Here is a 14145-nt window from a genome sequence, read left to right on the forward strand (position 1 = left end):
TGCACTACCCCTCTGCCTTCCTGCCCTCCTTTCTCTTCCTCCAGCTCCTCCTGTCATCACCTCTTCCCCCAGAACTTCTCTCTGCCTATTAAATCCATCAGCTTTCCTTTAGACTTTTACTTAGTAGAATTTGGAGTACATTGCCAGAAGGAAAGTTACCTTATTTTCATTTGAAAATACTCTGTGATGTTGTTTCATAAATGTTCAGTCAAAATAGAATGTTGGAAGGGCATCCTCGGCTAGTGATTGAGTTGGGAGGTCAAAATAGAATGTTGGAAGGGCATCCTCGGCTAGTGATTGAGTTGGGAGGTTGTAAACCCTCCCAGTGTGATTTTAACCACTAAGAATCAGTCAGATGATTGTTTCCTGCTCTCATTTATTTACCTCTAGAAAAACTCAACAGACCTAGTAAAAGAATTGTATTCGGCTGTCACTTATAAGGTACTGTGATTTTTTTTTCTTAGTTAACTACCAGTAATCTTGAAGTTCATGATTTATAAACAAAATACTTTATTTTGCAAGTAATGTGAAATTAAGGCATCATTTTACTGGTATTTCTGAACTGTCTTTTGACATTCCTTGCCCTATCACATTGAGTAATCAAGGTAAATATAGGATTGTTGAAAATACTCTTATTCAACTTGCCTGCATTGTCAGGCTGGTTATGACTTTAGAGAGCCCTCTTTTTGCTTTTTCTTACCATGCCAGTTCCATTACACTTTTCACCCCTGCTTTCTTGCTACCTCTTGACCTCATCCTAATTAGAAACTGATCCTTATCCAAAATCCTGAACTCTGACATTCCTCTCTCATCACAACCTCTTCTTCTTCACCATACCATGTCTCCTGAAAATTCTGTGGTGTACCTATATCTGGAGTCCTGTAATTTGTTCTCACTTTCACACTCTTTTTATAAACTTTCTCTTATTTTCACTAACTTTCCCACCTTTTAACCTAAATGTTCTTGTTTTTCTGCTGCTGCTAACTTTGGACAAGCCATAGTCATAATCTTTGCCTCCCCACTTTAGACCTACTAAGTTTGTGGGCCTGGAAATCAGGCTTACGTATTTCTTAAAAGCTTCACATGTTATTTTGGTGTCCAGCCAGGGTTGAGAACCACTATAATAGGAATGAAATTCCCTGGCCGTCTTTTATAGACATCGTGATTCCACCCAGCCTTTTGCGCCTTGTTTTCTTCACCCTGCTCTGTCTCCTAAACCAGACGCCTTGTCTCCATGAGTATCAGAGGTTTTCTTGGCGTCTGTTACAGAGCTCTCAGACTTGTCCTTACGTGTGGAGTAGCCCCTTAATCCTCTTTCCCTTCCCTCAGCTTACTTATTTACTGTTTTCCTCATGAGACGCTGTCTCTACTCACTGATCATCCTTCTCACCCATGCCCAGGTATAGAAGTAATCTCTCCCTCTCCTGGATTTACCTAGCATCTTCTCTGTACATGTCAACTGCTTATACCATCTTCTGCTTCATGTAACCTTAGCAACTCACATCTGTGATCTCCTTGAGATTAGGAAACATGTGTCACTTATGTTTGTGTGTGCATGTGCTTATATCTTTGTATATTTCTGTAAAGCTTTGTTGAGTAAGCATTTTTTATATTACATATTAAAGTTTCTTAAACTAAGGCATTCTCTGTAATATTTAAAGCACCTTAACATACTATGTATAATATACTACTAGAACTTTTTTTCCCCCTTTTTTTCCCTTTCATTTGAAGAGGTTGACTCTAAAATATACCCCTGTTTTCTTTGGGTCCTTGGACAACTATTGAAGTTAGTGAGGGTAGTGTCATCGGATCTGTTTCCCTCTGCCTTAAGATGACAGAAATCTCTCCTCTTTTCATTCCCAAAACAAATCTAGATCCATAACCTACTGTCTCCTTTCTCTTCTTGAAGCTTATTGGCACCAATGGGAAAGTAGCAGCAGTACCATGCAGGCATAATTTTCCTAACTGACTTTATAGCTAATTAATCCTGGCAAGAACTGTGTATCCTGTGTGTTGTGGTCCATCATATCGGTGGTCTTTATATAAAATCCGGGAAACACTCCAGAATACTATTAGCCGTTAACCTGATCCTCATCCAAAGTTGTTGTTCATGTGGCTTTTAGTCTTCTCAAGCTTTTTATTGCTTTAACAATGTGCCCTACAGGACATCTTGTAAAAAGCTACTTTGTAATCTGTAAGTAATATTTTGAGGGAATGACAGTATTTAATATTACTTGTTATGAGTAATTAGTGCCAAAAATTATGTGATAAATAGAAACTGGAGATTTTTAAGACCTTATGTGCATTTATACTGTACCTTTCCTCGGGGTGGGGGGAATGTTTCAGGGTATACGAGTATCAGTCCCTGAAAACAATGTTCCAATAACAACGTATAAGTAAAGACTTGGGAAAATGCCAAGTGTACATTTGGCTTTGGGAACATCCAAAGACCCTAGTTTCACAACTATTATTTCAGAAGCTGGATGACGAGGTAAATTTTAGGATCAGTGTTGTATTTATTTAGGCAGAAATCCTTAACCTAAAATTCAGCCTGTCTATTGATTTCCAGGGGAGTTTTAGAAACACCTTGAGATTGTACACAGATTTGGGTGAGGATGTACATTATGGGGAAGAGGTGATGTATACCTTTTATAAGATTTGTTTAGGGGCTAATAAAAGATCAATTGAAGATAACCTCTTGACTGTTTCTACTACTTTTCCCTGTAGGATTTAGATATAGATCTTTGATTTTTTTCAGATACACAGTATGTGTTGTCTTCCCATCCTAATTTTCCTTCACTTGGCCCACAGGCTTTCTTTGTCTTGAATAGTGAGCGAACATTGAAGCACTTAGAACCAAATTGTTTTTAAGTCTGGCTAGTCGGTTATGCATAGTGTTTCCGTGCCACGAGCCAAATGAAATGTAGGCTGCCGAGAGAAATAGTAAAGTTGGGCTTAGGGGGCCAGGGAGACAGATAGTGCCCAAAAGTAAGAGAACCTTGGGATTATTCTTGTTGCCTTTTTTTTTTTTTTTTTTCCAATTCACTTGAGAATTGTTCTTATATATCGCTCATGGTTTCCATAGCAAGAGTATGTTTTTCACAAGCCAATGTTTCCAAAGATTCCTTTCCAGTTTGCTTTCTGTGTCCTAAAAGTAAGAGGATGACTTTCAGGTTAATACACATTTTATCTGTTTTCTTGAACAAATCATTGAGCATGCATCAGGTAGTGCTGGTGTGAACTGAGTGTTATGTGTTGGAAGATGACAGAGAGTCGAAGATGAGGTCTGAAGGGCAGATTTAGGAGAGAAGCCTTGCGCCGCATCATGGATGCTTTAGACAAGAGATATAATTTCCTTTGTTTTTTTGAGACTGTAAATTTGTTAAATTGGGGTTGTTTTTTACAAAGATGGCGATACAGGCTTTGAAATGATCCTTCTACCTAAAATCACTGAAAACAAGACAAAATTACGTAAACAGCTTTTTTTTTTTTTTTAAGATACTGCAAATCAGAATATGAAGCATAATGATCTCTGAGAAACAGAAAACAAACCCTCTGGTTGCCACAGTTTGCTACATGGAGGGAGAGGAGGGACACAGGGAGCCCGCTTGGGGCGGGGGGGTAGGGCACAGGGAGCCTGCTGGTCTCTCTGATTTGAGGAGATGAAGCTGGAAGACGCCAGAGTGGCTTGAATTACCAAAGAAGAGGGAGTAGCCCGCTTAGAACTTGGGGGATCTTGGGAGGGTTCCTTCTGAGTCTTTAGCTGAGTACTGATCAGCACATAGAAGTGCAGAAGTTACCCATGGCCAGGGAAAGAGCCTCTAGGAAGGATTTTGAGGGGAACGGTATTCTGAGCTGACACAGCCAGGACTAGATCGTGTTGTTAGAGTGCAAACCCTCAGGAATGATAGGGCATTAGGTAGAGGGTTCACAAGTGTGTGTCCGTGTTGGTACAGAATTATCCCCGTATTAGGTATTGTTCTGATCCTGCCAAACAAAGGTAAAAGCAAAATCTGAAAAGATTGAACTGTTACCAAGCAATGTAGTCACATCCTAGAACAAAACTCATGACTGTCATCTAGAAAAATTTCCAGTATCTAACAGGGCAGAATTTATAATGCCTGGCATCCAGTAAAAACCTACTGGCATGCAAAGAAGCTGGAAAGTCTCCCTACTGAGGGGGAAAAGTCAATCACTTATAACTTCCCAAGGATAGATACATATGGTAGAAATGGTAGAAAAGATCATTAAAGCAGTTTTTATAACTGTGTTCCCTCAGTTGAGAAGCTAGAGGAAAGATTAATCTGGTAAATACAGATGTTAAAGATATTTTAAAAAGTGAAATGAACCTATAACGATTAAAATCTGGAATATCTGGTGGGGTTAATGTAGATGAAGTATTAGGGAACAAAAGATGAGTGAATATGAAGATGCAGAAATAGAAAGTCTCCAAAAAGAAACAGGAAAAAACCCAACAAAGGAAGGGAGGTAAGCTGTGTAGGACGTGTGCAAGCATCCTCATGTACGAGTCACACAGGTCCCCGCATGACAAAAAGGAGAACAGAAGAAATATTTGAAGAAATGATGGCGAGAATTTTTCCAAATTTAATGAAAACTATGAGTTCAGAAGTCCCAGAAACTCAGAGAACCCCAAGCACAGGAAAAAAGACTGTAGACCAAGGCATATCACAATCAACTTGCTACTTACATCCAGTGTTGAAGAGAAAATCTTAAAACAGGAAAAAAAGATGCATTATATAGAGAGGATAAGAGATAAGAATGATGACAAACTTGTCATCAGAAACTATGCAGACGGGCTGACAACAGAACAGCATCTTTAAAATACTGAAGGCGGGGCACCTGGGTAGCTCAGTCAGTTAAGCATCCGACTTCAGCTCAGGTCATGATCTCATGGTTCATGGGTTCGAACCCCACGTTGGGCTTTCTGCTGACAGCTCAGAGACCGGAGCCTGCTTCAGATTCTGTGTCTCCCTCTCTCTCTGCCCCTTCCCTGCTTGTGCTCTGTCTCTCTCTCAAAAATAAGAAACGTGAAAAAAATTAAAATACTGAAAGAAAACTTATTAAAATTTTCTCTTTACTGAATTAATCTTTTAGAATAAAATTGAAAGTAAAAACTATTTTGTTTGTATTTACTACGTAGTTAATTTGTAAAGTTAATGAAATTTTATTTTGATGACAGTGGATGATAGCATTCTGTCTTCTAGGTGTTTTTTTGTTTGTTTTTGTGTTGTTGTTTTGTTTTTGTTTTTTTTTTTTTTAACAATGCAGAGTATTTATAGAGCATTTGCGTAATCCATAACAGTATTGTAGATGACCACAGAAAATCTCTGATAGTGTCAGATTCATCTTACACTACTGGGTATATTTCATGCTACTGCTTGAATGAAGCCACAAAAGGGTAGGCATGAGTGCTTTATTTATAACCATCAGAGGAGAAGTACTCACATTTGTTCCCTTCCATTTTGCGCTGTGATTCCTTTTTCCCTTCAGAATTGCTGAGGTGACTTCAGTTTTTTCTTCAGCCTTTGATACATAGTGGTCTTTAAAGTCTGTAGATCGATAGTAGGAAAAAGCAGTCCTACTCAAGAACTGATTTTTTACGAACATCAAGTAGATCCCAGTTGTGAATTGTGACTGTTTTTATTGATGTCTCATGAAGCTGTTATGAAGAGGTACAGTTTGTGTTTGTGCCCCTGCCTTGTAGAAATTTAGTTTTTAAATTTTAATATTAAATAGCAGTTTGCAGAATTCTGATTACAAATTATTGCTTCCAGTTTTGCAAAGAAAGCATTTGTACTATTAATTTTTATCCATATGACTTATTTGCTGTCACTTCTGTGTTGGTTGTCACCCACATATTTTCAGCCAAATCTGATTATAGAAGATCTAACTTATTAAAATTGTGTGCAGATCCTCACCCTTCTGCATTCTCTTGAAAACACTTCTCTTAACTCTTTGTCAAATACTATATTCCTGCCTGCTGCAGTTATGCAACTGTTTGCTCTTGACTTCAACAAAATGGCAAGAGTAGCTTCTTGAAAATGGATGGTTTCTCTTTTGTGTTTATTCAACATACATTTTGGTATGCTCACCATGTCCAAAGCATTGATCATTATAATTAGTATTTCCTCTACTATTATGTATACCCATAGAACCTATCTTCTGGTGTATATTGATTGGTAATAAATACATATTCTTTACAGACATTGAATACCATTAGCTTATTACAAAGCCGGTTTCGTACAATGAGAGGATTTCCTTTTTATGTATGTTTCTCTCTGAGTCTGCATTCTCTAAGTTCAATTACCTGACTATTAATGCTGTTGTTAAAGTATCCTTATCTTCATTTCCAGATGATGCTGAAATGTAAAAAAGGTTGTCCTAAGGCACATAACTTTACCTAAGGATATCTGTATAAAATATTTCAAAATTGTAGATTGAACATAGCTTTCCTGATAAGTGAGATGCTCAAAATCGTTAAACTTACCCAAATCTTAGTAATACACTGTTTTAATAGGTAATTCAGCTCTTACAAAGTGTATGCTTGAAAATGACATTAAAACAGTTCAAGAGGATGGGCAACAATGAATTGAAATAATCCAACAGAGATGTAATAAAGACACAAATTGATAACCAGGCATCCTCCTGAGAAAGCAGTTCTTTCTGTGATCAAGCTAAAAAGTTAATCAAAAAATAGTTTGAGATACAGAGGTTGAGATCTTTCACAGTAGGCTACGTAATCACAATCATAAGATGCTGGAAAAGAAAGTGCCATTGAAAATGCCCTTGAAACTAAATAAAGTAATGGCTTCTGAGTTTTTGTTTTTAGATGAGACTTCAGATTAATTGCTTGCTGACCTCAATATTGTTCTTGAGTTTTAGAAAATAGGCAACCTCATGGCTTCTTGAATTGAATTTATTTACCTGAATTATTGCTAAAAACCTTAATCAAAAATAGTTAAGTAACTTTGCCAGTGTGCATTTGGAAATTTTGGCAGTGTGGTATTAGACTCAACGCTAAGTAAAGTCTTCGTGTTTATCCATGAAGAATATGGCCTCCTTTAGGAGAATGCATTTTCAATAACTTAGGTAACATTCCAGTGAACATGAAACTATTTTCTTTCTTTTATTCCTCTTTTTTCCTTTTTCTTTTTATTAATAAATTATCAGTAATGCTAATTGTGTTTTTAGAAGGAGCCTGTCTTTTGAGGGAGGGGAAATTAAAGAGCCTTTACAAAGAATCCTTCTGCGTAGCAAGTTCCTATTTTGAAGTTTTGTGTTTTTTTGTTTTGTTTTGTTTTAATTTTAGAGAGAGTGAGAGTAGTGGAGAGGGGCAGAGGAAGAGAGAATATCTCAAGTAGCCTCCACACTCAGCGCAGAGCCGCATGCGGGTCTCGTTCCCACAACTATGGGATCATGACCTGAGCCAAAAATCAAGAGTCAAGCACTCAACAGACTAAGCCACCCAGGCGCCCTGAAGATTTTGTTTTTAATTGTAACAATAACCTATACTCTTTTAAAAACCACAAAATTAATTATATGATATGAAATACCTTTCCCCAAGACATCCTTTTACTGACGTATTTCTTTCCAAACATTTGCATATATAAACATCTGTATATAGTTCATAAGTAAACACTACAGGGGTGCCTGGCTGGCTCAGTCAGTGGATTGCACAACTCTTGATCTTGGGGTTGTGAGTTCAAGCCCCATGTTGGGTGTGGAGATTACTTAAAAATAAAATCTTTTTTTTTAAAGATTATGCTGTTTGATTATTTAAAAAAATATTTTTAATGTTTATTTTTGAGAGAGAGAGAGAGACAGAGCGTGAACAGGGGAGGAGCAGAGAGATAGGAGACATGGAATCAGAAGCAGGCTCCGGGGCGCCTGGGTGGCGCAGTCGGTTAAGTGTCCGACTTCAGCCAGGTCACGATCTCGCGGTCCGTGAGTTCGAGCCCCGCGTCAGGCTCTGGGCTGATGGCTCAGAGCCTGGAGCCTGTTTCCGATTCTGTGTCTCCTTCTGTCTCTGCCCCTCCCCCGTTCATGCTCTGTCTCTCTCTGTCCCAAAAATAAATAAACGTTGAAAAAAAAAATTTTTTTTAAAAAAAGAAGCAGGCTCCGAGCTGGCAATGTAGAGCTCGACGTGAGGCTCAAACTCAAAAACTGTGAGATCATGACCTGAGCCGAGGTCGGACGCTCAACCGACTGAGCCACCCAGGCGCCCCTTGATTATTTTTAAATGTGGTAAATGCATGAGCCTATTTCCATATGCATACATTTAGATTTGCATCATTTCTTTGAATAGCTGTATTTGATCACATTCCATTGAATGGATCTCCATCATATGCATTTCTTGAGCAGCACTTTTTTTTAATTTTCTTTATCAAGTTTTTAATTTAAATTCCAGTTACCATACAGTGTAATACTAGTTTCAGGTGTAAAATTAAGTGATTCATCGCTTGCATACAGTACCCAGTTCTTGAGCAGCACTTCCAAAGGCAGTTTGCAAACAACTAGGGGCTCAAGAGTATTCTTATTTCATAAGTGATATTATGTATCAATACTATGAGTGATGACAGTATTTGCCATTCTGAGATAGTATTTTTCTTGTCATCGTGTGGCATTTGCACTGGTTGTGCAAAAACAACATTCCCCACCCAAAGGCAGGTATAACAGCTGGCCCTTGAGCATCAGTAAAGGCGATGGCAGCAAACTATGCTAGTAATCAGCCTCTTTTTTACTACCGTATACTCACATTTTGTTTTTTAAAGCCATTTTCATTGAGGAATGTTCTTGATGAAGTAGTACAAATGACCAATTTCATTACATCACCACTCTCAAGTATGCATTTTTAAATACTTTCTGTGTCACGAGGGGAATGTTCTCTGTGACATCGGTTGTCATGAGGAAAAGTACTTTTGTAATAGAGTTGTGAGCTAAATCATCTGTCTTTGTCATGCAATACCATTTGAACATTGAAGAATGGCTGACAGGGAAACATGGTGATTTAGACTTGGGTATTTGGCATACATTTTCTCAAAAGCCAGGCTCTCACTTTAAGGAAAAACTAAGAATTTAAAAGTATGTGCCCATTGGTGGTATGAGTTATTCAATACCCTGGACAATATGCTAGAAAGCAGTAACTTGTTTTTTAATGTACTTTTTCTAATTATGAGCAAGGCTGAGCATTTTCCAGATGATTATAGTTCATTTATATTACTTTCTTACCTTCTTCACCCCAGTTTTTCTATTAGAAATTTTATTTGATTGTTCGTTTTTTGCTTTAAAGTAAGTTCTGTGATACATTGTATTTTCCAAGAATGGCCATAATAGTATGTCCCATTCCACATGCTGTTTTGGCAGGGTGACTTGCACGCTCTCTGGGTCTCTATTTCCTTTCCTTGAAGTTGGTCAGTCTTGCTGATGCTTTCTGCCCTCCGAGTCAAATCATAAGATCTATCTTCTGCCTTGTTCCCAAGAAACATGTGTTCTTGGAACCCAGGTACCCAGTGTCCACAAAGAGAATGTGAGTCTTGTTTTACGCAGCTGAGGTCCCAGACAACAGTGAACATTAACTGGTAGACACACGAATGAGTAACGCTATAGATGATTCCCCAGGAGAGTGTCAGTCCCCTCCAGCCTTCAAGTCTTCTCAAGTGAAGCCCATAGATCGTGGAGAAGAGACCATCTGTCCTTACTCTTCTCCACAGAATTCCTCAAAATTTAAAAATTAGTTGTTGTTTTATGCCACCTAGTTTGGAGTATAATCAGAAACCTGAAGAAGTTCGTTAGAGATGCAGAAATCAGCCCTTCATTCTTCATCCGTGTTTCATTCAGTTTGGTTTTTGCTTTTTGTTTTTTAAACCAGGAGCAGAATTAAACTGATGAGCTTGTTGTTGTAGGGGTGAGTGCACACTTGGTGGCACCACGAGTTGGGTCTCAGTGGGTAAATCATGGAGGGGTTTTATCAGATTGAGAGTGCTGGAGTTAGTCTTAGAATGGTCTTGTCAGGGATTGATCAGAATTTGCAAACCATTTGTGTTACGGGGACAGTCAGTGGTCTTAATTTTAAGTCCTTAAGTCCCAACTGACCGTCAGGTCAGTTCCTCACTTGTCTTCGCTTGGAATGCATGGACCTAAATGAGCGGTCTTAAAAGACTGAGCAAGATAAACATTGCTTATCTTGCGTATCATGGTTTAGGGTAGTTTTTCTGTTTTCTGAGTCCTGGTAAAGTTCTGCACATTGTGGTCTCTCCCGCATTTCACAGATATTCCCTTAGAGCTATCAGGGGGCTTCTCACTCCCACGCGTACCCCCACAGCTACTTCATCAGACTCATTTTTGGAAAGATGAGCTGTTAGATTTTGGGCGTAAGCAGTGTAGATTCGCACTGCCCTTTGAGAGGGCTTCATTGTGTGAGTGAGTTTTCAGTGGTGGTAGTTGTCATCTTCTTTAATCGTCAGCAGTTTGTTTACTTTTGACTTTGTTTTCTCACTTTGCTTTTGTTTTATCTGGTTTTATGGAAACGCTACCCCACGCTCAAGAACATAGTTTCTCATGTTTTTATTTCGTGTTATTGATTTCATTTAAATCTTTAATCCAAGTGGAAATGTTTTTGATAAAGGAGTGGAGGAGAGTGTCCGTTGTTCTTCGATACAGCTCTCCTGTGTCACAAAACTAATCAAAAGCGTATCTTTTTTCTGCTGTTTTGAAATACCACCTTTGTCAGATAGTACAATGCCAGATTTGCCTAGATTTATTTCAGAAATCCAAATTTGTAGTCCCTTGACCTTACTATTTTAATTACTCCAGTTTAACAGTGTATTTTTTACACATTAATGATGTTTCTGAGGTTATTTTACTTGGAAATTTATCATTATATAATTTTTAAAATAAACTGAACACTTTTATTAAAGAATTGTTTAAAAATCTCAATTGAAAATGGGAGTTAATGCTAATTAGAAAACACCAAAAACCATATTGTTTGAAAGTCAGAGACTTAAGACTTTGGCTATTTTAATGCTAAGAATTGCAGGTTTATTTTCCTTCTAGGATATTTTGTAGATCAATCTCATAATACTCCATCTTGTTTCAAGCATGCATTGAAAACAATTGCTTCTTTGTGGTCTCAGCCTAACTGAAATAAAAGACATACCTTGTATCAAAAGCTGGGGTGTACTACCGTGATTCAGGGTCAAATGAAGAAAATCAAAGAACGTGTCTATTTCCATTAATTTAAAACTATCTAAAAATAGTTTAATTCTCCTGTATACAGTGATATGTTCAAAAATGAAACATTACTTCTGCTGAAAGGGGATTTATTAAACTAAGGAATTTACTTATTAAATGGTTTGGATGTCACTATATCCTAGCCAATTTTTTTTTTTTCAGTTTTATTTATTTTGAGAGAGAGAGAAAGAAAGAGCACAACCTTGGGGGGGAGGGTGAAAGCGAGGGAGAGCGAGAGAATCCCAAACAGACTTCTTTCTCCACACTGTCAGCGCAGAACCCAACACTGGGCTCGATCTCAAGAACTGTGGGGTCTTGACCTGAGCTGAGCAACCCAGTCGCCCCTCTCCTAGTCACTGTCATTCATTTTTACATGAACCCAAGCAAGGTGAAATGATCTGTGACAGACCTTAATACTGCTTTTGCACAAATCAGTTGATACTTATTTTGTATCTCACATGTGATAGTCTATGTGAATATTATATGAATAAGTCATCCAATTTTTCTTGGATTGTCCCCTTGAAATAAGACACTTTAAAGTAAAACAAATAGAAAGGGAGAAGGCTTTTGTTATAGAAACTATTTAAGTGTTGAGACTTTCTTTCAACTTAAAGCTGAATTAATTTCTTCCCCACCACTTTTTTTCTGACCTGGAAGAAACTGCAATGAAGAGACTAGTGAGTTTCTTTATTAACCCATTACAGTGAAAATTACTTTATGTCCTTGTGCGAGTTACACAGTTACATTTGCTTCTAATGCAAACGTGGGTCCTTGTAGAATAGTGATTCTCAAGTGATTGTTATTTTATTCCCCCCCACCCCCCAGGAGACTTACGGCATTGTCTAAAGATGTATTTTATTGTCACAAGGCTGAGAAGTACTACTGTAATTTAGTGGGTGGGAGCCAAGAATGCTGCTAAGCATCCTACAGTACTCAGAACTGAGTAATAATTCATTTTATTCCACTGAACATTGGGTAGTTGGAGGAGTGTCTCTTCAGAAACATTGATGTAGTTGCCTACCGTGTACCAAATAGCGGCCAAGTTGTGTAGGGCCCGATATGCCAGATAAGTGTGGTGGGAACTATAATCCCTTTCATCCCCCAAAGAATTCCACGTCCTAATCCCTAGGTCCTGTGAATAGGGTACATCCCCCTATGGGTATGTTTGGTTACGTTGCAAAGTAGAATTAAGGTTGCTCATCAGGTGATTGTAAAGGAGATTATCTAGGTAGTGCTGTTGCTTTGAAAACAGAGGAAGACAGCCCCTAGAAGCTGGAAAAAGCAAAATAACAGATTCTCCCCTAGAGCCTTCGGGAAGGAAAGCTGCCCTGCTGACGCACCTTGATTTTAGCCCTGTGAGATTGTTCTGGACTCCTCATGTATAGAACTATAAAATAATAAATGTGTGGTAGTTAGGGCAACCATACAAAGCTAGGAATTTGGAATTTGTTTGGTAGGAATAGGCAGCCATCAGAAAGTTGTCACCAAAGCAAAACCACAGTAAGACATTACCTGTCAGGGTGGCTAGAATAGAAAGACAAGAAATGAAAAGTGCTGGTGAGCATGTGTAGCCACGCTGATATGGTGGGAAAGAGGCAAGCTTTCAGTGTTGCTGGGCTTGTTGCTACTTGAGAGAATTTTATAGCATTTTCCATTTCCAGGATCTTAGCCCCCTTCCCCATTCACTTCACTACAAATTAACTGCTTCTGCTCAGTGATTACTAATGCCATTTGATATGTCCACATGTCCAGCTAGCTTTCCTTAAACCTGAGTAACTGAGAGAAGTATCTTCTGTTTCTTGTCTGTCCTCTTTTCCTCTCCACACATTCTCCTTTTATCTCCCCCTGTCTCTCTGTCTCTGTCTCTGTCTCTGTCTCTCTCTCTCTCTCTCTCTCACACACACACACACACACACACACACACACACACACACACACACACACACTAACTACCCCATTCCAAAAAGCAGTTGATGCAGCAGCCCTTTTACCATTTAATATAAAAAATAGTGTTACACCACTAATTTTCATCTTACCTTAACCTCCCCCTTTCATTGCATTTAGCATTACAAGGACCATGATTTATTTTATCTTTGAATCCCTGCACTTAGAATGGTACAAAATGGGTTCTCACTAACTTTTTGTCAAATTAGATGTTAGTGGTAGCAAATTTCTTAAATCCTTAGGTCAGCAGTTAACATGAGCTATCTACTGGAGATTTGGGTGACCTTCGTTCAGGAAAGATCTGGCATTTGGTTACCTCTATGTTAACTCACTGCTTTGTAATTGGTTCTAAAGCTCTATGTGTACTTATTTCACTATGGATGTATTCCTTGAACAAAAACCAAAGGTCACCCTCAGAGATTGGTACGTGTTCATTTATAGTTCTAAATCTCACGGGTGTTGGAGATGGTCTGATTGTCGTAATTTCATTTTTTGTGATCTAAATGTTAATAGGTTTAGTTCTCTGAGATTTAAGTAAACTATACTGGTGAAAGTGGGGCAGATATTTTGAAATGCTTGAATTGTGGTGTTTTCTAATTATTTTTCAGTGTGTTACATCTTTGTGCAACGGTGGTGTTTTGTTGAGTTTTCCATTTGGCTTTTATGTATCACTCAGTAGTACAGGCACCGGCTGTGAGTTCCTTGTTTTGCACCAGGCTTCCTTCCACAAATAAATACACAACATAGTTTATTTAAATCATGCATGAAATCATTTCAAGTACTCTAGTCAATTTAGGCTAAATAGCCATAGAGAACAGTATTTCCCTTTCCAGAACTAGTGGGTTAATGCAGGTCTTAAAATACTGCAATTTCTTGAATGATTTTGCTATATCAGCAGATGGTCATGATGGAAAGTTTTGTTCCCTCATTCATTCCCATCATATTCTGTCA

The 14145-nt window shown here is 38.2% G+C and overlaps 1 protein-coding gene across 5 annotated transcripts in view; it reads left to right on the forward strand.

Moving 5' to 3' along the window:
- The window catches only part of IPO11 (importin 11), a 210594-nt gene that overhangs the window by 183904 nt on the left and 12545 nt on the right, over positions 1 to 14145 (forward strand). For 4 of the 5 annotated variants that reach the window (XM_047867314.1, XM_047867303.1, XM_047867320.1 and 1 more), the window contains exon 30: positions 391 to 441. The exons of the other annotated variant lie outside the window; for it this stretch is intronic. In XM_047867314.1, the coding sequence (XP_047723270.1) occupies positions 391 to 441 (51 nt within the window). The remainder of the gene's footprint in view (positions 1 to 390; positions 442 to 14145) is intronic. 5 annotated transcript variants of the gene reach the window in all.

This window comes from Prionailurus viverrinus, chromosome A1 (assembly GCF_022837055.1).
Source record: "Prionailurus viverrinus isolate Anna chromosome A1, UM_Priviv_1.0, whole genome shotgun sequence".
Taxonomy (NCBI): Eukaryota; Metazoa; Chordata; class Mammalia; order Carnivora; family Felidae; genus Prionailurus; species Prionailurus viverrinus.